Source organism: Canis lupus, chromosome 29 (assembly GCF_048164855.1).
Source record: "Canis lupus baileyi chromosome 29, mCanLup2.hap1, whole genome shotgun sequence".
Taxonomy (NCBI): domain Eukaryota; kingdom Metazoa; phylum Chordata; class Mammalia; order Carnivora; family Canidae; genus Canis; species Canis lupus.
This window is the reverse complement of record NC_132866.1, coordinates 18,952,326-18,979,920: the sequence shown is the minus strand read 5'-3', so window position 1 is coordinate 18,979,920 and position 27,595 is coordinate 18,952,326. Positions and strand designations below refer to the sequence as shown.

At 34.5% G+C, this 27,595-nt stretch overlaps 1 protein-coding gene across 4 annotated transcripts in view; it reads left to right on the top strand.

Moving 5' to 3' along the window:
* The window catches only part of SHOC2 (SHOC2 leucine rich repeat scaffold protein), a 96,504-nt gene that overhangs the window by 50,168 nt on the left and 18,741 nt on the right, over positions 1–27,595 (top strand). For all 4 annotated transcript variants that reach the window (XM_072805341.1, XM_072805339.1, XM_072805340.1 and 1 more), the window contains one exon: positions 14,202–14,339. In XM_072805341.1, coding sequence (XP_072661442.1) covers positions 14,202–14,339 — 138 coding nt within the window. The remainder of the gene's footprint in view (positions 1–14,201; positions 14,340–27,595) is intronic.

The window sequence follows — 27,595 nt, the reverse complement described above, 5'->3', positions numbered from 1 at the left end:
TAGATTTAATATGCTCTTCTTTGTCGACTGTGTTATTGGATTGATTTCAGACCTTTTCATTATATAAGCATTTCATTATAATTTTCCCAAGTACTGTTTTAGCAGCAACCTGTAAATTTTAATGCTGTATTTTCTTTATTGTTTAAAATATTTTCTAAATCTTTTATTCTGTAACCCATGGATTATTTAGAAGTGAATTGTTCAATTTGTCAAGTATTTGGGAGATGTTTTCCAGTGTTTTTGTTATTCACTTATGAAATATGGCCTATCTTACTAAAAACATTCTATATGAAATTGAAGAGAGTATTTATTGAGTTGCCTTTTTTTTTTTTTTGGAGCAAAGTCATGTTAGTTGATAATATTCATTTATTCTATGCTATTATCAATTTTCCGCCCACTGTTTTTTCAGTTAGTGAGAAAATAAGTACTAGGTAGCCAACCATACTAATAGATTTTTCTCCCTTTAGTGCTATTAATTTTTGCTGCTTATGTTTAGAAATTGTTAGTACTTGTGGATATACCTAGGATTTTTTTTCCCCTTCTTCTGATGAGGCTACTTATTATGTCATTGAGAAATATCTGTCTTTTTTTCTGGTAACATTTCTGGTAATTTTTTTTTATGAATCCTATTTTAAGTGATATTAATACAGTCACTCCAACTTCCTTGTTAATTGGTACTTGCATTGTATATCTTTTGCCTTTCTTCTACCTTTTTGTGTCTTTACATTTAGAATGGTTTCTTATAGACAACATATAGATCTTGTGGTTTTTAATCCTGGCAGTTTTTAAAATTTTAATTTAAATTTTAGGTAGTTAACATACAGTGCAATATTGGTTTCTGGAGTAGAATTCAGTGATTCATCACTTACATACAATACCCGGTGCTCATCATAACAAGCACCTTTCTTGATACCATCTAGCCCTTCTCACACCCACCTCCCTCCATCAACTCTCAGTTTGTTCTCTCTCATTAAGAGTCTCTTGTGGCTTGTTTCCCTCTTTTCCTTTTTTTCTTTTCCCCTTTCCCATATGTACATCTGTTTTCTTTCTTAAATTCCACATATAAGTGAGATCCTATTAATCCTGGAAGTTTTTGTCTAACTTGAAGGATTTAGACCATTTACATTTAATATAGTTTCCAATGTGGTTGGTTTAAATCAGCCATCTATTTTCTTTCTCTTTTTCTTTTCTTTTTTTTTTTTTTTAAAGATTTTATTTATTTACTCATGAGAGACAGAGAGAGAGAAAGAGAGAGGCAGAGACAGGCATAGGGAGAAGCAGGCTCCATACAGGGAGCCTGATGTGGGACTCAGTCCCGGGTCTCCAGGATTACACCCTGGACTGAAGGCGGTGCTAAACCGCTGAGCCACCTGGGCTGCCCAGCCATCTATTTTCTGTTTGTGCCATATGTTTTTTTCCCCTTCATTTCATGCCTTCTTTTAGATTGACTATTTTTATAAATTCTATTTATCTCAACTCTTGGCATATTAGTTATATATGCCCTTATTAATTTGCTTTAGTATCTGCTCTGGTATTTACAATACCTATCATAATGGTCTACATTCAAGTAATATATCCCTTCTCATATTTCTTAAGAACTTCACATAGAACACTTTTATTCCATTCTTTGTGCAATTATGGTCATACCTTTTATTTCTTTATATGTTATAAATCCCATAATTGCTCTTATTTTTGTTTAAATTTTATCTTTTTAAAACTTTTAACTTTGAACAAATTTTAGACTTAACAAAAATGTTGCAAAACCAGTACATGGGGTTCTCACATACTCCTTACCCAGGTTCCTCTTTTATTAACAATCTAAATAACCATTATACAGTGATTATGCAGTGATCAAAACCAAGAACTTTACATTGCTACAATCCTATAAACTACAAATTTTATTCAGATTTCATCAATTTTTCTAATGTCCTTTTTCTGTTCTAGAATCCTACATTACATTTAATAGTCGTATGTTTCTAGTCTCCTCCAGCCTGGAGAAAGATTGAAAGTCTTTTCTTTTGTGACTTTGATACTTTTGAAGAGTACTGCTCAGACATTATGTAATAGATCACTCATTTTTTTAATTTATATTATGTTTTCTCTTGACTAGTTTGAAATTATGTGTTTTGGCAAGAATGCCACTGAGATGATTGTGGTGCTTTCCTGAGTGAATCATATTGAGAGATACATGATGTTGATATGTCTCATTGCTGGTGATTTTGACCTTGGTTATGTTGATTTTTGCTGTGCTGCTCCACTTTAAAGTTAATAATTTTTCTTCTTAATTAATAATTACCTTAAGGAGTGCTGGTTTTAGTCTATACCAATACCTTATTTTTCCTTAATCCATTGCTCCCTGAGTTTAGCATTCATGGATGGATCTTCATCTTCCTGAAACAGTTACTACTGTGTTCTAGTGGTGATTTTTAAAAAAAAATTTGCCTCATTTCTTTCTCATTAATTGATATTCTTCTATAACGAAGAGCTGTTCTTTCTCTCCCTTATATATTGTTTTATTTCCTTACTTAAATTATATCAGTCTGGGCTCATTCTGTTCTGTGGTTTCCAGCCCAGTATTACTTTTATTGTTATATTGCTCCTTTTGTTTCAGCTTTGGTTATTGTGGACGTTTTTAGGTTGTTTCCTCTGCCTTTTGCTGTGCCATCATCCTTCTCGGTTATCTTTTAAAGAGATTAAAAAAATGCAAAAAAAAAAAAAAAAAAAAAACCACCCAAAACCCTTTCATAGTTACTCATGAATTTACCATTTCTAGTCTTTTCGTTATTTATGTAGATCTGAATTTGTTATTTTTCTTTTATCCGAAGAACTTCTTTAATATATATTGTAGTACAGGTATGCTCATAATGAATTCTCCAGGCTTTTGTCTTAGAGCCTGTTGCTTTTATTTTTTAAAACTATTTTTCTTGGTGTAGAATTCTAGTTTGACAGCTTTCTTTTTCTTTTTTTCCCTTTTTTCTGTATTTTACACTCTCTCCTATCTCTGTGCATTTTGTTTTGTTTGTTTTTTCTGGCTTGCCTAGTTTCAGGCCAGCAGTTTTGCTATAGTTCTTATCTTTGTTTCAGTGTTTTAAGTGTTTTTCTCCGTATATTTAAAAAAAATGCCTTTTTTTTTTTTTTTTTTTTTGGTGTGTATTTCTAACTACATGTATATTAAATCTCTTTATGTTCCCTTCCAGGTAACTGATGTTTTATTCATTTTTATGTGTGTTTTAGATTGTTTCTTTTTTCTTTTAATTTTATTTATTTATGATAGTCACACAGAGAGAGAGAGAGAGAGAGAGAGAGAGGCAGAGACACAGGCAGAGGGAGAAGCAGGCTCCATGCACCGGGAGCCTGACGTCGGATTCGATCCCGGGTCTCCAGGATCGTGCCCTGGGCCAAAGGCAGGCGCCAAACATCTGCGCCACCCAGGGATCCCTAGATTGTTTCTATTGCATTTTTTATTGCTATATATGATTTCCTTTTCAGTGTCTAATCTATTGTTAATCTCATGCAAATGAAGTTTTAATTTGAGATACTTTATTTTTTTGAGATTTAGTCTGATATATGGTCTTTATAGTATGACTATCTGGGGATTTTGTTTTCTGACCCTTCTAACTTGGCAGGACCAAAATTCCGAAAACTTACCTACTACATACAGCAGCTATCAAAATCTCTGCTTGGCTCTTTTAGCCTTCTAGCTGTTGTTTTTCCCCTGGGTTCCTTGCAGTCTTCTCTCCCATAGGAGCACTTTTGGAGGCAGTCAAAAATATGAGGGGTATGCATATGCAGATTTTTGGGACTACACTCTTTGTGTTTCCTCCTTTCCAGGATATCCAACCTTGAATTCCAGCCACTGTCATAAACCCTAGACCTTATCCTCTGGCTTTTCAGGCCAGTAGGACTCTGGTTTTCTACTTGAGATTTATTTTCTGCTGGCAGATTTGTGAGTAACTTCATGGTAAAAGCCTTAAAAATGTGGATCTTACCCAGTGTAATTTTTTTGTTGTTGTTATGTACTGTTTCATAAGAAATTACTCTGAAGCATAGCTCCTAAAACAGCACTTGTTTACTACTATCTTACAGTTTCTTTGGTTCAGAATCAAGCATAGCTTAACTGGATCTTCTGATTTAGGGTTTCTTATAAGATCTCTCACTCAAGGTGGTAGCCAGGGGCTGGGGTGTCATCTGAACACATGTCTGGAAGAGGGTCCACACCTGAGCTCATGTAATTGTTTTCAGGATTCAGGTGCTAGCAGGCTGTTGGACTAAGGGCTTCAGCTTCTTACTGGCTGTTGGCTGAAAGCTGCCCTTAGTTCTTTGCCACATGGATCTCTCCAGCGTGGCAGCTTGCTTTATCAAAGGGTACAAGGGGAGAAGGGAATAGAATGCTAGCAAGATGAGAGCACAATCTTTTGTAACCTAATCACAGATGTGACATCTCATCACTCTTCTCATATTCTGTCCATTAGAAACAAGTCACTGAGTTCAGCACACACTCAAAAGAGGGTTAATTATGCAATGTGTAGTTATACATGAGACAGGGTCATTGAGGCCATCTTAAAAGTCTGCGTATCATAGTTCCCTTTTTGCAAGAGTTGAATTCCTTCTAGTTTCTGCTTTGAGTTTCTTTGCATGCTTTTATATAGTGTTTTAAAGATAATTTATCCAGGACTCCACCATGACTGTTAGCCAGAAGAGCAGTATTTGACTCTTTGGCTATTAACCCCAATTCCCTCTTTGGGGCAAAAAATGTTCTGTCATGATAACATTTTCTTCAGACCTGTATTTTTTTTTTCCTAATTAACCAATAGATTGTTACCTGTATATCTTACCAATATCTCAGATTTAGCATTATTAAAATATAACTCCTCACCAAACACTTCCCTTCCTTTTGGATTCTGTTTCTCTCTTTTAATTGCATCACTATCTTCTCTGTCAAATCTGGCTCAGTATCTTGAAATCAGGATTTTTTTCCTGTTCTAGATCATGTCAAAGTGTGGTCTAATCACCAGACAGATTGCTGGCCAACCAATTATTTTATCACCAGTTTGTCACAAGTTAACACAAATTGAAAGTAAGCATTTAGAATCTTGTATAACAATTTGACATTGCTGGAACATCCAAGAATGCAGTTTTGTATTTTACAGAATGTTGGTCTATAACCACCTAGGAAAAAAGCAAAACCCCAAACTAGTCCTTTACCGTATATAATTTACCACATTCCTATTGCTTTTTTCCTCTCTTTGTTGCTTGTGTAGTGGGCCTGTTCATTCCACTGCTTTTGATTACTCACTGTAGGCCCCCTCATGTTTCATGTGGGCTAACTGCAATAGTTTCCTAATAGACTGTGCTTCCTAATTTTGCCTTCTCCAATCCATTCTTTTAATCTATGAGAAAATAGACTTTCAGGGCAGCCCCGGTGGCCCAATGGTTTAGCGCGACCTTCAGCCTGGGGTGTGATCCTGGAGATCCTGGATTGAGTCCCACATCAGGCTCCCTACATGGAGCCTGCTTCTCCCTCTGCCTGTGTCTCTGCCTCTCTCTGTGTCTGTCATGAATAAATAAATAAAATTTTTTTAAAAAAGAAAGAAAACAGACTTTAAGAACAACATTCTGATTATCATGCTTATTCAGAAACTTTAAATTGTACTTTATTGCCTGATCAAAAAGGTCTGTATTCCTTAGTTTGATATTTAAGACTCCAGATCTCTTTTCTTTTTTCTTTTCCTTTTTTCCTTACTTCCTCTCACATGTCCTGTGTTTTAGTTAACATATGCACATGGTTCCTCCCAGCTGGTCCATACACTCTTGTCTCCAACTGTCTTTCCTTACTTTACTTTTGTTTATAGCAGTTAGTCCTTTATTTCCTTATTTTCTGATTCTTCCTTCTGTGCATACTAGAATGTAAGCTCCCTGAGAATAGACTTTTTGTTCACTGCTTAATTTCCAGTAGGTACATAATAAATTTTTCTTGAGTGATTAAGTGAATGAGATGGTCATCCTAAAGGTAAAGAACTTTGACAGTGAAAGATCAACTAAAAAAATGGCTTTTTAATGGTGAAATTTCATAAGCAGAGCCCTCTCTGGCTTCCCATCAAATCACATGATGTCTCCTAATTTTAAGTTTCATGAAAACAGGTATTTAGTGTCTTGAAGTGTCTTTGTATCTTTAGTGCATAGTGTTGTGCCTGATAAAGAGAACATGCATGTAAGAATTTTTTTCAGACTGAATTAATGCCCTTAGAGCAATAAATTATCAAACTCCATGTTTAGTTTTGTCACTTATTTAATCAAATATTAAGCTACTCTGAACAAAGCAATGTATAAAATATTTTTAACAATTATTAAAATTTATAATAATATTTATAATAATTTATAATATTTAATATTAAATTAAATTTAATAATTTAACAATTATTAAAAAATCAAAGATCTTTCTAAAACACAATGTGAAAAAATGGGAAACTTAGAAAAGTTCCAAATCTTCAGGGATTTGATATTTAAATGCATCCTAATAACTTGCAGCCTCCAGAAGGGAAAAAAAAGATACTCTCCTCCTAAATCACTCTTCTGTTTGATGAACATTAGTTTTACATACCAACTATGTGACTTTTAGATATCAGGCATCATGTGTCCCACTGCTTTTTGCATGTGGAACACTAACTTTCTGTATTACAAGATGAAAATGGGTTTAATATATTAGAATAACCTGGTCGACTATATTGCTCAGAGAAATAACAGGAAGAATCCCAGCAAGAGTCTAGACAGTGTTGTCACCTTTGAGAAGGAATATGTCCAGCATGTTTCATTGTCTAGATAAAAGGTAATACCATGCTTAAAAAGTCTTGGATATAATGTGCAACCTTTGCCTCCTCTAAAGACAAGAAAAAAGGAAAATAATGTTTTCAAAATGGAATTAATTTAGACTTCAGAATTTCCATAGAGGGGAGAAAAAAAAGCACATTTTACTAAAATACATTGAAGGTTATACATCTAATACAAATTTAAGAAATGGCTTTTTCTATTTCTGTGCCATGGTTTAGATTAAAGCATGTCCAAAGCAGGAGCTTGGGCCAGAGACTTTTTTTTTTTTTTTTACTTTTATTGATGTATCATAAATGTACAACTGAGGATTGTAAACTGTATAGTATTAGTATCCAAGCTAAAAAATGAACATCAAAACCATCCAGGAGATCCCTCTTTCAGTCACTGCTCCCATCAAGAGTAAGTGTAGTATACAGACTTCTGTGAACAAACATTATTTCTTTTATATAAATGAAACCATAAATCTATGTATATTTTTGTATTTGAGTTCTCCCTTTTGGCGGTATTCATCATAATTGGTGTATATAGAGATAGTTTATTCTCATTATTGCTTAATATCCCATAGTGTGAATATGCCACAGTTTATCCATTCTGTTGTTTAGTGCTTTCTATTTGGAGCTAATACAAATAGGGCTACTGTGTTACTATAATGTAAATCTTTTAGTAAATATATGGACTCCTCTCTGTTGAATATATCCCTGGCAAAGGAATTGGAGCTCCAGTTTTTTTTTTTTTTTTTGCCTTCTTCTTTTCTTCCTTTTTTTTTGTTTTTTGTTTTTTATTTGAAGTTCAAATATCACTGAACCTCTTGCATTTTTTTATAATAAATTTATTTTTATTGGTGTTCAATTTGCCAACATACAGAATAACAGTGCTCATCCCGTCAAGTGCCCCCCTCAGTGCCCGTCACCCATTCACCCCTACCCCCGCCCTCCACCCCTTCCACCACCCCTAGTTCGTTTCCCAGAGTTAGGAGTCCTTATGTTCTGTCTCCCTTTCTGATATTTCCCACACATTTCTTCTCCCTTCCCTTATATTCCCTTTCATTATTATTTATATTCCCCAAATGAATGAGAACATATAATGTTTGTCCTTCTCTGATTGACTTACTTCACTCAGCATAATACCCTCCAGTTCCATCCACGTTGAAGCAAATGGTGGGTATTTGTCATTTCTAATGGCTGAGTAATATTCCATTGTATATATTGTATGAGTAGTATTCCACATCTTCTTTATCCATTCATCTTTCGATGGACACCGAGGCTCCTTCCACTCCTCTTTTCTTCCTGTTCATTCTTTCTCTCTCTTTCTTATCTCTCTTTATTTTTGAATATTTGTGTAGTTTCTGACCATCTTTTTTTTTTTTTAAAGATTTTATTTATTTATTCATGATAGAGAGAGAGAGAGGCAGAGACACAGGCAGAGGGAGAAGCAGGCTCCATGCACCAGGAGCCCGATGTGGGATTCGATCCCGGGTCTCCAGGATCGCGCCCTGGGCCAAAGGCAGGCGCCAAACCGCTGCGCCACCCAGGGATCCCAGTTTCTGACCATCTTTTAAAATCTAGCTTTTCCCTATCTACCCAGCCAGAATCTTGCTTCTATTTACCTATCACATTTTTTTTTTTTAAGATTTTTATTTTTAAGTAGTCTCTACATGCAATGTGGGGCTTGAACCCATACCCTGAGATCAAGAGTTGCATGCTCCATTGACTGGGCCAGCCAGCCACCCCCTATCCATCACTTTGTATATATACCTCCTCCTCCTTCTTCTTTTTTCCTTTTCTTTCTTCCTTTTTTTTTTCTTCTTTTTCTGTAGGCTTCACAAACTAATGACCCTGAGATCAAGACCTGAGCTGAGATCAAGAGTCAGATGCTTTACTGAGTCATCCAGGCTCATTTACCTCCTCCTTTATGTTTACAGTGTTTAGCTTTTATATATTTTTATGTAGATCTTATTTTTCCAGGGTAGATTTTGTTTTTTGAGGACAGACATTATCATATTATTATTGCTTTTCCATAAGGCTACCTTATATCCTGTAAAACTGTATTTTGAAAATACAGCCACCACCACTACATACCTATTAGAATGGCTAAAATCCCAAACACTGACAACACCAAATGCAGATTCAAACTCTTACATGTCACTGGTGGGAAGCACAATGGTATAGACACTTGGAAAACAGTTGGCAAATTCTTTCAAAGCTAAACATAGTCTTACCATTACAATCCATCAATCATGATCCTAGTTATTTATCCAAATGAGTTGAAAACTTATATATGTACAAAAAACTAAACGCAAAATGTTTTTAGCATTTTTATTCATAATTGTTGAAAATTGGAAGCAACCAAGATGTCATTCAATAAATGAACGGATAAACAAATTATGGTACAACCATACAGTGGAGTATTGTTCAGTGATAAATGAACTATCAAGCTACAAAAAGACATAGAGGAACCTTAAATGCATATTGCTGAATAAAAGAAGCCAATCTGAAAAATGCTACATCTTATATGATACCAACTATATATAACATTCTGAAAAAGGGAAAAAGTAAAAATCGATGGTTGCCAGGGGCTTTGGGAGAAGAAAAGGGGGTGAATAAGTATGTGAAGCACAGGGGATTTTTAGCGTAGTTAAGCCGTTTTTTTTTTTTTTTTTAATTGAGAGAGAGAGAGACACTCTGAAGCAGAATCTGCACTGGGCGCAAAGCCTGAAGCAGGGCTTGATCCCACAGTCGAAAGATCATAACCTGAGCTAAAACTAAGAGTTGGATGCTTACCTGACTGAGCCACCTAAAGGCCCCTAAACTGTTCTATATGATACCTATAGTGATGGGTACATGATGTTATCTATTTATCAAGGCATATAGAACTGGACAACACAGAGTGCATGCTAATGTAAAATATGAACCTTCAGTTAAAATAATGTATCAATGTTGATTTATCAACTCTAACAAATGTATCACACAATGGAAGATGTTAATAGGGGAAATTGGTGTGTGTGTGGGGAAAGAGGATCTTTGGGAACTGTCTGTACTTTCTGTGCTGTTTTTCTGTAAACCTAAAACTGCTATTAAAGCAACAATAAAAAACACTTAATTACCATTACCACTCCTTTTAGTCAAAGCTGAAGTCTTTACCTTAGACTGCAAAACCTTAAGTGAATCTAACCCAGGGCTACTTTATCTCCTACCGCTTGATTCCTTAATCATGATTCTAGCCACATTGGCCTTCTGTTATATTTTGAAGTTCTCTCTTGCCTTTGTGCTTGCTCTTCACTCAGCCTGGAACATTCTTCCCCCCAGAATTCTCATTGCTTCTTCCCTCTTCCCATTATTTAGGTCTGTTTTCTTTTTCTTTTTCTTTCTTTTTTTTTTTTTTAGATTTATTTATTCCAGAGAGTGAGAGCAAACAAGCAACTGTGTGCAAGTGTGGGGGAGGGGCATAGGGAAGAGGGAGAGAGAATCCTCAAGCATAGATCTGTTTCAAATGCTACTTCATCAGTTTATTTCCCTTTTACTTCTATCAATACATCCAGTTTCCTTCCCCTATCACAGTCTTTTATTTTTATCTTGCTTTATTGTCTTGTATAGCTCTTAATACTTCCTCACCTTGATTATATGTGTTTTTTTTTTCTTATTAAAATGTGAGTTCTATGAAGGCAGGCATTTTAGCTCTTTTTTTCTCTTACTGTATCCTCATTTCCTAGAATATTGTGTAGCACATGGTAGGTGCTTAATAAACATTTGTAGAATGGATAAATGAAGTCCATGTTCTCTCTGTAAGCAAATGTGTGGGAAGTCAGATTTAAAATTTAAAGATTGCTTAGTAAGTATAAAGATTGCTTATTAAGTATGGAATATGAATCATAAGATGTGTAATATCAGTGACTGATGTTACTAGCATGATGCATTCTTTTTCACTAAAAGATACATCTGCTCCACAGAAAACTTCTATTGTGGATAAGAAAGTGTTCTTCTATGAATAGTGTAGGAGAGACTGCTAGTGTTTACTTCTTTGAGTCTCTCCTTTTTCTCTTTGAATTAAAAAAGGTACAAAAATGAAGGAAAAAATCACCCAATACAAATGTATAAAGTAGAAAATAGTGGTTTTTACCACTATTAAACCCAGTCAGAGGCCAGTCACTTATAACACCTTGGTTATTGTCCTTGAGAACCATCTGGGATGGATTTATATTTTGTTTTGTTTTTATCATATTTGGATCATATGTGGTGAAACATGTTTAAAAGTACTATATAGCTGGACAGAGTATAGAAATAGCAAGTAGTCTGTAAGTATTTCAAGAACTGCTTAGATATAACAGGCTCTTTTCCTGGCACAGTGTCTAGTATAAAATTTCTCATATATTCACAATTTTCAAATGTTTCTAATTATTTGAATATGAATAAGAAGAGCTTGGGCAGTTATGAGTGTTACTCTAAAGAAGAGAGATCTTAAACTCCAATACTAAAAATGTTTTGTTCATTGTATTAAATAGGAAGTTTTGGGTTAGTTTTAAAAATATTGTAGGTTTTCATGGAAACTGTATAATGATAAAACTTCACTGAAGTTTATTGGATTTATTTTCTTTAAACTGAGCAAAATTAAAAGTTCTAAAAATGTTCTTCATGAGTCTTAAAATTTATATGTGGATCTTGGGGGGAAAGTCAAATAATTTATAGTATAGCAGTTATGGATCTGAGTTGAATCCCAGCTATTCCATATGGGCTAAAGTTAGTCATAGTCTTCTTTCAACATGTTTTATTTACTTGCCTCAACTCTGTACACTTTTGGTTTTATGTATCTTTCTTTAGAGAAGTGGGTTGTCTTAGTAGGAACTAAAGCAGTTTCAAGTATTATTTATTAGAAACGATAATGGCAAATTCAAAAAAATGTTTTATTCTGGCTTGAAGCGTATTAGATCCAAATTTTATCTTTCCCTAATTATCTTCACTTATTCTTTAACATGGTACTGAGCATTGTACTCGATAAAGAGGGGATAAACAGCTCTACACACTTTAAGGATTATTATGTTTTGGAGAATTGCTCCATTTACCATTATGTAATGCTTTCTATATCCCTGATAATTTTTCTGCCTTGAAGTCCGCTTTTTCGGAATTTAATGTAGCTACTCCAACTTCCTTTTGATTAACACTATTTCTTTTTCCATGCGTTTACTTTTAATTTACTTGTGTTTGTATTTAAAGTGAGTTTTTTGAAAACAACATGCAATTGGGTCTGTTTTCTTTTCTCCTCTCTGACAGTCTCACTACTTGGTGCATTTAGATTATGTACATTTACAGTGTTTACTAATTTAGTTGGATTAATATCAATTATATTTGTAACCATTTTCTATTAGTTGAATTTGTTCTAAAATTGAGCGTTTTATATTCCATATTCTCTCTCCTTAGCATATTGTTTTATACCTTTTTGTTTGTATGTATGTGTGTGGTTGTCTTGGAGTTTACAGTGTGCATTCACAGCCAATTATAAGTCCACTTTCAAATAACACTATACCACTTCATGGATAGTGTGGTTACCTTGTAACAGAGTATTCCCAATTCCTCCCTTTTGTCCCTTATAACATTGCTGTCATTCATCTCATTTTTCCTTGATCTGTATCATCTAATATATTGTTGCTATTAATACTTTGAACAAACCAGTATCTGTAAGGTCAATTAAGAGTAAGAAAATACTTTATTCCTTCTCCAGTGTTCTTTTATATAGATCTAAGTTTCTAATCTATATCATTTTCCTTCTTTGTGAAGAACTTTTTTTTAGTATTCTTGCAAGACCCGTTTACTGGTGACAAACTCCCTCAATTTTTGTTTGTCTGAGAAAGTCTTTATTTCTCTTTTACTTTTGAAGGATAATTTCATTGGATACAGACTTCTAGGTTGGTAGGGTTTTTTTCTTTCAAGACTTTAAATATTTCATTGTACTCTTTTTGCTTATATGGTTTTCTGAAGAGAAGTCTAATATAATTCTTATCCTGTTCCTCCAAAAGTAAGGTGCTTTTATCCTCTAGCTTCTTCCAAAAATTTCTCTTTGCCTTGGGTTTTCTGCAGTTGAATATGCAATGCCTATGGAAAAATAGGAGGGGATTTTTCTTCTGTCTTCACCCTGAAAACCTGGATGGTAAAGCACAAGGGTCACTTTCTCTACCTTCTTGCCAATGTTTATTATTTACTGTTTTATTATTATTATTCTAACCATGTGTGAAGGGGTATTTCATTGTGATTTTGATTTGATTTTTCTAATGATTAATGATGTTGAGCATATTTTCATGTATTTATTGGCCGTTTGTGTATTTTTTGGACAAATATAAAGTTCTTTAACCATTTATAAATTGAGGGTTTTGTTGTTGAGTTTTAAGAGTTCTTTTATTTTGGATATTAATCCTTTAGGAGATATATGACTTGCAAACATTTCTCCCATTCTGTGGGTTACCTTTTCACTCTTTTGATAGTGTCCTTTGACGTACATGTTTTTAATATAGATGAAATTCAGTTTACCTATTTTCTCTGTTGCTTGTGTTTATAATAATGTGGCATGATAATGTGTCCCAGCCCCATTTTTCAGCTTCATGCACTTTACTTGCTCATCTTACTTTTTCAGGATTCCCGACTAATGCCTTTAGAAAAAAAGGGAAGTCATGAGAGAACCAGTGTAGCTGTTACAAATTATAAAGTTTTTGAACTGTAGGTTCAGATGATTCTGTAACAAAAATATTGAGGAATAATACTAAGAATAATCTAAATTGCCAGTACAACTCTTTCAACAAGAAAAATATCCTTATTTTCTATCCTTTTGGAGTACTGTTAAATCTAGAAGCAGTTTTTGATTTATAAATCTCACTTTATATAACATCAGAACATATGCCTATTTGAGATTGTATATATTTTAAAGTAGAAGGTGATTGTCAAATTAAACTCAAGATGAATCTGATACTATTGTGTTGAATTTGGTTAAAAAATTAGTGAGCTTTAAAGTGTGGAATATACAAACATAAATGTGGTTGATGATTACTTAGAACTGTGTATATAATACTGGTGGTCATGTATATTGGTAGTCCTCTGTAATCAACATTTTAAGTTTATCAGATTTCATTTTCTTTATTTTTTCTTTTTTTATTGAGGTATGATTGACAGATTACATTTGTTCCAGATATACAACAACATTGATTCCAGGTGACTCAATATTTGTAAGATGTCATTTTCTAACACATTTCAGAACTTGTGTTTGACTTTTACATTTTTCAGAAAGAAAGTACAATTATGATATAGAAAATGAAGTTTTTTTCTTTCTTTCAGTCTTGCTTAATATATTCTTTAATAATTCTTGTTAAATATTTATGTTGATCAATTTTACAGGTGAATTATGTAACCTCATTACGCTGGATGTAGCTCACAATCAACTTGAACACCTCCCAAAGGAAATTGGAAACTGCACACAGATAACCAACCTTGACTTGCAGCACAATGAGCTGCTAGACCTCCCAGATACTATAGGTATGAATGAAGAAAGAAGACATTGATGGTCATTTATAGTTACTTAGACATTAAAAAGACTACTTTTGATCCATTTCTATATTAAAAGTTAAAATTTAAAATTCATTATTATTAAAGTAGTAAAACTTCTAAAAGAGTATATTTTTAAATTGCTTTTTATTTCCATTTCTTGGTGAAGAAAATAATTAGATTTTAGCAAATGTTGGATCATAAAGAAGATTGTGGAATATTGAGTATATATTTTATTATAATTCTTAAATTGCAGAATGGGTGCATTTTCTGCTTTTGCTTATTTCAGAATGTTGCTTGCTATTATATAGGGTATGGTCTCTTATGCTAAATCAAACCACTGAAAAATAAAACCACTGCTATTTAGTCTTTAAAACATGGGCAGTAATAAATAAATAAATAAATAAATAAATAAATAAATAAATAAATAAATAAATAAATAAATAAATAAAAACATGGGCAGTATAGCTTAAAGCTTGTTCATCTCTACTGTTGAAGGGACTAAGAGATCTCTTGAAGTACAAAATAGCCAGACTCAAAAAGTTGAAGTGTGTTTATTGTGATATATTTGCATAGTCTTTTGTTTATCTTTCTAAATGTCCATAAATTTATACAAACACTAAAGGAAATTTTTTTTTTTTTTTTTTTTTAAAGGAAATTTTTTAAAGTTTGGACACCTTTGTAGTTAATGGTGTGTTATAAGAAAACTGTAATGTTTATTTAGGAAAATTACACCTGTACCTAATTTTTGTAATTTCAGTAATGAATATTTATGAGGTTCTGTTACAATATCATAAGAGGCCTATGATGATATGTTTCTCCAGAAGGATTTTTGTTTGTTTCTGTCAGGTACCTAAGGGACCACTTGAATCCATCTGTGTTCTAAGGTTTGAAATTTTTCTGGTCCTACACGTCATTCAGAGGTATTCTGTAGACGAATTGAAGGGCTGTTTTTACTTCAGGTTTACCCTGAGTGCTAGGATGCAGCCCTCTAGTATCCCAGTTGATTCTGACTTCTGGACTTCCCACCATTGGCTGATTGTAGATTTTGACTCTTGGCAGATACTTGCCTTCTTAGCTGCATTTTCTAGTTAGAGAAGCACTCTTAGGACAAAATTTTCTCCATTATTTTGCGTATTTCTTAGGTTTCCAGCTGGTTTCTGACCTGGTGATTAGTCATTATCTTGTTAGCTCTCTGACTTTTGTTTTGGACGTGTTTTTAACTTTTTTTGGTGGAAGGGTTTGTCTGAATTAGCTAGTCTACTATTGCTTGAAACAAGTAATTGTTGAGGATTTTTTTAGTAAGTTATAATCTGTTTTTAGGTTACAGGGCAATTAATTTCAGACTTCTTTAGATATAATAGCTACCCATTAGAACTTTTATCTTCTTGATTCTTGGCCCAGAGTTCTTTATATTACATTACTATATTTAGTGGCAACAGACTAAGTAATTCTAGTTAACTAGTTAGCTGCATTAGATTCATTTCTGAAAGGTAAGATGGTATATAACATATGGTGAACTATTCTAGTATATTCTTAATAATTTTATCAAATTTTCTATATAAATAAAAGGATCTAATTTCTGGATCATTAGGGACTGGGACACAATTATTATTATTTTTTTTAATCTTAAAATGGCCAAAATGAATAAAGAGCAGTGATCCTAGAAGAAAAAAGAGCATAGAAAAGATATGTATTACATATCTAACATGGTTAGACTGATACAAAAAAGAAGCAAAGAATACATTCCTTAGAAATATCTTTGCCATATAAAGTTTAGTTTAATGGGAAATACTGTGTAATATAAGGAACATATCCAAAGACTAAAATAGCAATGTGTAGGATAAGTGGAAGAAGTCTCTTAGTATCTAGAACGAAAAGACAGAAAGATACAAAATAAGAGTCATGAGAGAGAGGACTAGAAGTTCTAGAAAGAGAATAGAGGTAATACAATGAAGAAACTAATAAAATATAATTTTATAATCTTTCCCTGAACTATGACAAAAACTCAGATAATATGATTGACACTGCTTACAAAGAAGACATAATGAAAAAAGGTACATTCTGGTAGAAGTTTTAAAAATTAGATTTACTTAATTGCTTTGAATACACCATATAGTGACATGTAATGTTATAAAACCTGTCTTTGTCTAGTTTCAGTTTCAGGGTAATGCTGGCCACATATAATAATATGTATATAATGTGTATACATGTTATATATATGTTATATAATAACATTTTCCTACAATAAGTAGGAAAATGTGGGAACACTTTGTATAAAGTTGGCATTTTTTTCTTCCTTTAATATGTGGTAATAATTCATCAGTGAAGCCACCTGAGTCAGGATTTTTCTTTGTAGAAATGCTTTTAAAAACAATTTCAATTTTGGGCATGTGGGTGGCTCAGACGGTTGAGCAGTAGACTGGATTTTGGTGCAGGTGATGATTTCAGGGTCCTGGGATCGAGCCCTATGTTGGTGGGGAGTCTGCATGAGGATTCTCTCTCTGGTCCTTCTCCTGCGCTCGACCACTTTCTCTTTGTAAAATAAATAAATCTCTAAAAAAGTTTCAATTTCTTTACTAGATACGGAACTATTTAGATTATCACTATTTTATTTTTTTTGAAGATTCATTTATTAGAGAGAGAAGAGGAGGGAGCAGAGAGAAGGGGGAGAGTCTTAAGCAGATCCACCCTCAGTGTGGAGCCCTATGTAGGGATGCATCTCAGGACCCTTAGGTCAGTACCTGAGCTGAAACCAAGAGTTGGAGGTTTTGGGAGGCTTAACTGACTATGCCATCCAGATGTCTCTCACTTTATTCTTTAGTAAACTTAATCATTTATATCTTTCAATGGGTCCATTTCATTTGTTATAGTTAATAGGCATAAAATCGTTTGTAATAATCCCTTATTTTGATAACTGTAGAATCTATCGTGATGTCGCTTTTTTTATTCCTGGTATCAGTAACTTAGATCTTTTCTCTTTTTTTTCCCTGTCTAGTTAGAATTGTATCAATTTTATTGATTATTTCTAAGTTTTACTGACTTTCTGTATTTTTTCTCTGGCTTTTATTTCATCGATTTCTGCTTTGACCTTTAATCTTTTCATCTACTTTGAGTTTTATTCTTTTTTAGTTTCTTGTGATGGAAGCTTGAGGTCATTGATACGAGTTTCTTGTTTTGGGGGGTAGTTTGAGTTATCTCGATTTAAATGACATATTTAGTTTGTTTTGTATGTTCTTACATTTTTTTTTGTTTCCCAAGTATTAGTTGAATGCCAGGATGATTCTTTCTTTGAGAGAAAAGTTCATTTTATGAAATAAGTGGGGAAAAATACCGATTGGTGCTCTATAGACATATTTTCTACCATTTAAGTGTTCATACATTTGAATTAAAAAAGATTCTAATTGACGGGTCATTTTTTTCATAACAAATCTTGAAGGTTAATTTCTCACCTCTGTCCCACTTCCCCATCTCTTAAATGTATTTTACTTAATAACTTGATTTGGATGAATTCTATATGAACAGATTTTTCTTCTACTTACTTTCTTTTTTTTTTTAATTTATTTTTTATTGGTGTTCAATTTACCAACATACAGAATAACCCCCAGTGCCCGTCACCCATTCACTCCCACCTCCCGCCCTCCTCCCCTTCTACCACCCCTAGTTCGTTTCCCAGAGTTAGCAGTCTTTACGTTCTGTCTCCCTTTCTGATATTTCCCACACATTTCTTCTCCCTTCCCTTATATTCCCTTTCACTATTATTTATATTCCCCAAATGAATGAGAACATATAATGTTTGTCCTTCTCCGATTGACTTACTTCACTCAGCATAATACCCTCCAGTTCCATCCACGTTGAAGCAAATGGTGAGTATTTGTCATTTCTAATAGCCGAGTAATATTCCATTGTATACATAAACCCACATCTTCTTTATCCACTCATCTTTCGATGGACACCGAGGCTCCTTCCACAGCTTGGCTATCGTGGCCATTGCTGCTAGAAACATCGGGGTGCAGGTGTCCCGGCGTTTCATTGCATTTGTATCTTTGGGGTAAATCCCCAACAGTGCAATTGCTGGGTCGTAGGGCAGGTATATTTTTAACTGTTTGAGGAACCTCCACACAGTTTTCCAGAGTGGCTGCACCAGTTCACATTCCCACCAACAGTGTAAGAGGGTTCCCTTTTCTCCGCATCCTCTCCAACATTTGTTGTTTCCTGCCTTGTTAATTTTCCCCATTCTCACTGGTGTGAGGTGGTATCTCATTGTAGTTTTGATTTGTATTTCCCTGATGGCAAGTGATGCAGAGCATTTTCTCATATGCATGTTGGCCATGTCTATGTCTTCCTCTGTGAGATTTCTGTTCATGTCTTTTGCCCATTTCATGATTGGATTGTTTGTTTCTTTGGTGTTGAGTTTAATAAGTTCTTTATAGATCTTGGAAACTAGCCCTTTATCTGATATGTCATTTGCAAATATCTTCTCCCATTCTGTAGGTTGTCTTTGAGTTTTGTTGACTGTATCCTTTGCTGTGCAAAAGCTTCTTATCTTGATGAAGTCCCAATAGTTCATTTTTGCTTTTGTTTCTTTTGCCTTCGTGGATGTATCTTGCAAGAAGTTACTGTGGCCGAGTTCAAAAAGGGTGTTGCCTGTATTCTTCTCTAGGATTTTGATGGAATCTTTTCTCACATTTAGATCGTTCATCCATTTTGAGTTTATCTTTGGGTATGTTGAAAGAGAGTGGTCTAGTTTCATTCTTCTGCATGTGGATGTCCAATTTTCCCAGCACCATTTATTGAAGAGACTATCTTTCTTCCAATGGATAGTCTTTCCTCCTTTATCGAATATTAGTTGACCATAAAGTTCAGGGTCCACTTCTGGGTTCTCTATTCTGTTCCATTGATCTATGTGTCTGTTTTTGTGCCAGTACCACACTGTCTTGATGACCACAGCTTTGTAGTACAACCTGAAATCTGGCATTGTGATGTCCCCAGCTATGGTTTTCTTTTTTAAAATTCCCCTGGCTATTCGGGGTCTTTTCTGATTCCACACAAATCTTAAAATAATTTGTTCTAACTCTCTGAAGAAAGTCCATGGTATTTTGATAGGGATTGCATTAAACGTGTAAATTGCCCTGGGTAACATTGACATTTTCACAATATTAATTCTGCCAATCCATGAGCATGGAATATTTTTCCATCTCTTTGTGTCTTCCTCCATTTCTTTCAGAAGTGTTCTATAGTTTTTAGGGTATAGATCCTTTACCTCTTTGGTGAGGTTTATTCCTAGGTATCTTATGCTTTTGGGTGCAATTGTAAATGGGATTGACTCCTTAATTTCTCTTTCTTCAGTCTCATTGTTAGTGTATAGAAATACCACTGATTTCTGGGCATTGATTTTGTATCCTGCCACGCTACCGAATTGCTGTATGAGTTCTAGCAATCTTGGGGTGGAGACTTTTGGGTTTTCTATGTAGAGTATCATGTCATCGGCGAAGAGGGAGAGTTTGACTTCTTCTTTGCCAATTTGAATGCCTTTAATGTCTTTTTGTTGTCTGATTGCTGAGGCTAGGACTTCCAGTACTATGTTGAATAGTAGTGGTGAGAGTGGACATCCCTGTCTTGTTCCTGATCTTAGGGGAAGGGCTCCCAGTGCTTCCCCATTGAGAATGATATTTGCTGTGGGCTTTTCGTAGATGGCTTTTAAGATGTTGAGGAATGTTCCCTCTATCCCTACACTCTGAAGAGTTTTGATCAGAAATGGATGCTGTATTTTGTCAAATGCTTTCTCTGCATCTAATGAGAGGATCATATGGTTCTTGGTTTTTCCTCTTGCTGATATGATGAATCACACTGATTGTTTTACGAGTGTTGAACCAGCCTTGTGTCCCGGGGATAAATCCTACTTGGTCATGGTGAATAATGTGTGTTGGATCCTATTGGCTAGTATCTTGTTGAGAATTTTTGCATCCATGTTCATCAGGGATATTGGTCTGTAATTCTCCTTTTTGGTGGGGTCTTTGTCTGGTTTTGGGATTAAGGTGATGCTGGCCTCATAGAATGAATTTGGAAGTACTCCATCTCTTTCTATCTTTCCAAACGGCTTTAGTAGAATAGGTATGATTTCTTCTTTAAACGTTTGATAGAATTCCCCTGGGAAGCCATCTGGCCCTGGACTCTTGTGTCTTGGGAGGTTTTTGATGACTGCTTCAATTTCCTCCCTGGTTATTGGCCTGTTCAGGTTTTCTATTTCTTCCTGTTCCAGTTTTGGTAGTTTGTGGCTTTCCAGGAATGTGTCCATTTCTTCTAGATTGCCTAATTTATTGGCGTATAGCTGTTCATAATATGTTTTTAAAATCATTTGTATTTCCTTGGTGTTGGTAGTGATCTCTCCTTTCTCATTCATGATTTTATTAATTTGAGTCTTCTCTCTCTTCTTTTTAATAAGGCTGGCTAATGGTTTATCTATCTTATTAATTCTTTCAAAGAACCAACTCCTGGTTCTGTTGATCTGTTCCACAGTTCTTCTGGTCTCGATTTCGTTGAGTTCTGCTCGAATCTTTATTAACTCTCGTCTTCTCCTGGGTGTAGGATCTATCTGCTGTTTTTTCTCTAGCTCCTTTATGTGTAAGATTAGCGTTTGTATTTGAGTTCTTTCCAGTTTTTGAATGGATGCTTGTATTGCGATGTATTTCCCCCTTAGGACTGCTTTTGCTGCATCCCAAAGATTTTGAACGGTTGTATCTTCATTCTCATTAGTTTCCATGAATCTTTTTAATTCTTCCTTAATTTCCTGGTTGACCCTTTCATATAATAGCAGGATGGTCCTTAACCTCCACGTGTTTGAGGTCCTTCCAAACTTCTTGTTGTGATTTAGTTCTAATTTCAAGGCATTATGGTCTGAGAATATGCAGGGGACGATCCCAATCTTTTGGTATCGGTTCAGACCCGATTTGTGACCCAGTATGTGGTCTATTCTGGAGAAAGTTCCATGTGCGCTTGAGAAGACTGTGTATTCAGTTGAGTTTGGATGTAAAGTTCTGTAGATATCTGTGAAATCCATCTGGTCCAGTGTATCATTTAAAGCTCTCGTTTCTTTGGAGATGTTGTGCTTAGAAGACCTATCGAGTATAAAAAGAGCTAGATTGAAGTCACCAAGTATAAGTGTATTATTATCTAAGTATTTCTTCACTTTGGTTATTAATTGATTTATATATTTGGCAGCTCCCACATTCGGGGCATATATATTGAGGATTGTTAAGTCCTCTTGTTGGATAGATCCTTTAAGTAGGAGATAGTGTCCCTCTTCATCTCTCACTACAGTCTTCAGGGTAAATTTTAGTTTATCTGATATAAGGATGGCTACCCCTGCTTTCTTTTGAGGACCATTCGAATGGTAAATGGTTCTCCAACCTTTTATTTTCAGGCTGTAGGTGTCCTTCTGTCTAAAATGAGTCTCTTGTAGACAGCAAATAGATGGGTCCTGCTTTTTTATCCAGTCTGAAACCCTGCGCCTTTTGATGGGGTCATTAAGCCTGTTCACATTCAGAATTACTATTGAGAGATATGAGTTTAGTGTCATCATGATATCTATTCAGTCCTTGTTTTTGTGGATTGTTCCACTGAACTTCTTAAAGGGGAATTTTAAGAGTCCCCCTTAAAATTTCTTGCAGAGCTGGTTTGGAGGTCACATATTCTTTCAGTTCCTGCCTGTCTTGGAAGCTCTTTATCTCTCCTTCCATTTTGAATGAGAGCCTTGCTGGATAAAGTATTCTTGGTTGCATGTTCTTCTCATTGAGGACCCTGAATATATCCTGCCAGCCCTTTCTGGCCTGCCAGGTCTCTGTGGAGAGGTCTGCTGTTACCCTAATACTCCTCCCCATAAAAGTCAGGGATTTCTTGTCTCTTGCTGCTTTAAGGATCTTCTCTTTATCTTTGGAATTTGCAAGCTTCACTATTAAATGTCGAGGTGTTGAACGGTTTTTATTGATTTTAGGGGGGGATCTCTCTATTTCCTGGATCTGAATGCCTGTTTCCCTTCCCAGATTAGGAAAATTTTCAGCTAGAATTTGTTCAAATACATATTCAGGCCCTCTGTCCCTTTCGGCGCCCTTGGGAACACCAATTAAACGTAGGTTTTTCTTCCTCAGGCTGTCGTTTATTTCCCTTAATCTATCTTCATGATCTTTTGTTTGTCTCTTTTTTCCTCAGTTTCCCTCTTTTCCATCAACTTGTCTTCTATGTCACTCACTCGTTCTTCCACCTCGTTAACCCTCGTCGTTAGGACTTCTAGTTTGGATTGCATCTCATTCAATTGATTTTTAATTTCTGCCTGATTAGCTCTAAATTCTGCAGTCATGAAGTCTCTTGAGTCCTTTATGCTTTTTTCTAGAGCCACCAGTAGCTGTATAATAGTGCTTCTGAATTGGCTTTCTGACATTGAATTGTAATCCAGATTTTGTAACTCTGTGGGACAGAGGACTGTTTCTGATTCATTCTTTTGAGGTGAGGTTTTCCTTCTAGTCATTCTTGATAGAAGCGCAGACTCTTCTCACTGTAGCATTCCAGGTGTTCTCTCTTTAATTCTCAGGCCGAATTCATAGATTTTCAGGATAATTTGAAGCTTTTCTAGGTAATTTGGTTGGGACTGGTGATTTGGAGACCCTACTCTTCCGCCATCTTGCCCTGTATCCCCTCTACTTACTTTCTTTGGTTGTTGTGTGAGTTCTGATTACCTTGAGTCGCTTATAGGAGCTCCATGTTGGAAAAATAAATAATCCCCAAATAATTCAGTTGCAAGTTCAACTCTGGAGTTTCATGTGGCTTTCAGAAGAGTAGGTACCTAAGGTCACCTTAGAGATAGGCTAAAATGTCTTGGTCCCTTATTTGTTGATGAGGAAGTTGTGTCCATCTTTCTTTCTGGCTGTTAGGATTTGATTACCTTTAAAAATGTAGTTTAATGATATCTTCCAAATGGAAGATTAAAACCCTATTTCTGTAACAGAGATGGGCATTTGGGTATAATAGGGAGATTAAGATGTTGTAAAATGAGAATGAGTAACAATTTTTGGCAGAGGAAAATGCCACTTGATTCTTTTTTTTTAAAAATTTTTTTTAATTGGAGTTCGATTTGCCTGTATGTTCTGACATTGAAGATTTCTTCCCCATCTATGCATGTAGTACTATAAATTTCCCTTTAAGTATTGCTTTAGTAGCATTCCACAAATCCTGATATATTGTTTTCCTTTTTCTTTGGTTTAAAATACTTTCTAATTTACTTTTTTGTTTCTTCAGTGATTTATTTAGAAGTGTGGTGTGTTGTTCCCAGTATCTGACAGTTTTGCAAGGGTTTGTTCATAATTTCTAACTAAATTCCTTTGTGGTTGAAAACATACTCTTTGTGACTTGAGTCATTTAAATTTATTGAGGCTTATTTTATGGCTCAGTATATGGTGTATCTTGATAATTATTCCATGTGCAACTGAATGTGTATTCTGTTTTTGTTGAATAGAGTGACATAGATGAGACAGTCAGTGAATTTATTTTATTATCTTTTTTTTTTTTTCCTCCTAACATTTGTTGGATGTGCTGTCGGGACATATAACATTCATGGTATATCTTGTTAGGCTGATCTGAGGTGGTTTTTCATCTTACTGTTCATCAACAGTCCTGTCGTCGTAAGTTGCCCCAGTCATCTCGTGGTTGGCTCAAGTCAATCTTGTAGTAGTTTTCTCAGAAATGGTTCGTAAGTAATAGTTCCCTAGTTCTAGAATGCCTGTAACCTTTATACTTGAACAGTTTTGATGGATATAAAAAACATTGGGGACCTTGAGCTTTGTTTCCTTGAGCATCTTAATAGAACTTAAGAGATCTACTCTCTTCTGGCATTGAACATACAAAAGTATAAGGCCAGTCCATTTTTTTCTCATTGTAAGGGACTTAATCTTTTTGCCTGGCCACCCAGAGTACTTTCCTTATTTCTGAAATTCAAGAACTCTATTATATTTCTCAGTGTTGATCTTTCAGAGTCCATTTCCCTGAGTTCCTCTGAGCCAATTCAACATATAGGCTTAATTTTGATAGTTATATGTAATTTATATACTTTTTATAGTTTTCTTGAATTACATAGACCTATTTAGTTTCTGTTTTTGTTTTTACATTGCAAGATATGTCTGTAAGTTTGCTTATTTTGAATAACCAACTAATTGCAACAGTAAAGGAGAAAAGAAATAATGCATGATCGATTTTCGGTGGAATGTTGCATTAAGAAAAAGCACTTTTAAAAAGCACTTTTAATTTTTATAAAATTAAAGTCTTGCTCAGTTTTAGAAAGAAAAATAAAGATTATTTACTACAAATCAGACAGGGGAACCAAAATTAAAGATGCTTGAGATGTTACAAAGTTAAATATTCTTATCCCTCTCACTGAAGCTTAGTCATTGTATGTTTCTTAGGATATTATAGATGCTAAACACCTTGTTGCTTCTTAAGCATATCAGGCAAAGTTCTAGTGTCAGAGTCTTTATACTTCTTAGTCTCTCTGCTTATGACTCTTTCTCCTAAATGCCCACATAATTTCCTCTATTCTTTCAGCTGATCAAATGGATGTATATGTATAAGTCATCCATGCTGTTCTTTCTCTCAAATAGTCCAACAGTCTTTTGTTTAATATTTTGTGCATATATCTGTATCTCTGTTATGTCAGATAACAATGAAAGGAGGATGAAATTAGAGTACAAAGAGGAATACCCTGACAAAGTATAGGTGGTGGTGGATGATAAAAATCTTCCATTTACTCGGACTAGGATCAAGGTCTTTTGGATTTACTTCCTCTGACAAAGGGTAACTTCTCCATGTATCCTCCTTCCTCCTGGCTTTCTTAATTTTATATATATCTTTCTCTTTTGTCAGAATTAACTGTATTTTAAGAATGTTTATTAATAATGAAAACATTTGGCTTCATTATTAATCTGTTGTGGTTAAGATATTATCTCAGAGTAACACAGATGCCTTCTATTCTAGAACATTCTACATGACCACATTACAAGTATGTATTGGAAATCAGTGAGAACTGAAACATTAACAATAAGATAATTGTAAACATTTTATTTATTTTTATGCCTTGATAGTTGTCAACAAATGGAGTATTTCTAGCTGTTAATCCAAATAATGTAAAGTAAGAAATGTTTATTGAATTTTTTATAATACTGTCATTTATTATATATCATGTTTATTAAAAATTCTATTGCCTTTTCCATCCCTCTCATCCCCAGTATTTTGACTGTATAGCAGAAGGTTGAGATTTGGTGAGAAATTCAAACATTTTGGTCTTGATTTATTACAAATCTCAGCAGTCTTAAAATCATTGACCTTTGGGATTCTCCCTTTCATTTATTGGAGAAGAGGAATTCACCCAAAACATTTAGTGCTAAACTTAATTGGAACTTAGTTCTCCTGATACTTTTCCTGTTTTTCCTATGCTACTTTTGGAAAATATAACTTAAAAAAAAAATCCTCACCTATCCTGCCCAGTCAGTGTAAGTCCTGCAGTAGCTGCCCTGGTGTCCTTTACCTGGGCTAAAGAAACTTGCCCTAAATTCATATTTGAAATGATATCTTTAAAGTGTCACCTGACAATCAAGTTTTCAAAAAAAAATCACTTTTTTTCCTTGCCTTTTTTCTTATAAGTAGACCAAGATGTTTTTACCCCTTTCTTTATTTAACATGAACACTCCTAGAGTAGTTCTCACTCCTTGACAGTGTAATCACTGCCATTTAATTTACATCCAGGCTGAGCAGCAGTGCGAGGATCACTGACAGCTCACAGGATGTGGAGAAGAGGCAGAAGGAAGTGGGGAGGGGACAGCTGGTTGCAGTTAAGCGAGAGAGTACTTCAAAACATATTTCTAGTTTCTCTGACTTAACCATTAGTCTACTCTGTTGAACAGAATGTATATTTTCTTTCATGTTAATATTGTCTAATTCAAAAATCAGTCATGAACTAAAGAAAATCTTAAACTTCATTACAGAAGTCATTTTGTTTCAAACTATGAATTTGATATGTTAAAGCCTTTTGTGATCTCTGGTCATTTTATGAAACCAGGGGTGAGGGGACTTAAGAGGTCTCAAGTAGGAAAAAAGTATTTTATTTTCTATTTCTTCTCAAATGAGATAAAGAGAGAAATCTGCAACAAGACCTTGCCTTCAAGGCTGGAGCACAGAACAATTTACAGAAGTCTTTTGTTGCACTGGGCTCAGAAGAAATTGTTAGAGTAATTATGGTTATATCAACAAGTAGAGTTTTAGTAATTAGGTTTTAGGTAATTACAGTGCAGCTTCATATAACAACTTTACTAGTTTTCTTTTTAATGGTGGCATTCTTTGGGGTTTTTGACGTTTAAGAATTTTTATATTTTCAGTTTGCTTTCACTTTTTTGGCTCACTGTTCCTGGAGAAAAAAGTAACTGACATTATTTCATCGTTAGAACTATGTGCCTTTTATACTGGTCTGGTTTTTGTTTTTGTTTTTGTTTTTGTTTTGCTACTTTGTTAAAGTAAGATTAAGATCATTTGAGTTAGAGTTTTACTGAACAGTTATACTGAATTAACCTATAGATGTTGATTATATTTGCTGAAATTAAAAGCATCTAATTTTAATTCATAGCCATTTGATGTTGCTGTAATTTAAAAATCTGACGGCCTAAGAAAACAAGCTGTCAGAGGCAGAGCACAGAACAATTTACAAAGTTAAGCACTTAAAAGCTAAATGCCAGTGATTGACAGTGATCAGCCTACATTTATACACAGAAGCTCAGCAACATTGATTTTATTTCGTAGTCACAATGGCTCAACATTAAAGCAAGCTGTGGCTTGATTTCTAGGTTGTAGTTTAGTTTGTGGTAAAACTGCTCACTGAAAGAGGCAAGAGTTGAAACCACTAAGGGGGTTGAATCATAGTAAATATCAGACTTCTGATGTCCAGCTTTTTTCCTGGCACAAGAGAGTTTTGATATTTCATCCTTAATTTTTTTCATCGCTTTTATTTTCCTGAGAGTAATGGATTTTGGCAAAATGTGGATGACTGAATATGCCATGCTGTCAGTAAAGTGATAAGAATTTTGCAAATGTGAATTTTTCATCAAAATAGCATATTCTTACAGATTATGTTTTTAAAAGTTCAGTTTCTACCACACCAAAAATAAAAGAAAACAAAAACCAAAAACGGGGGAGGGAGGAAAAGTTTAGGAAAG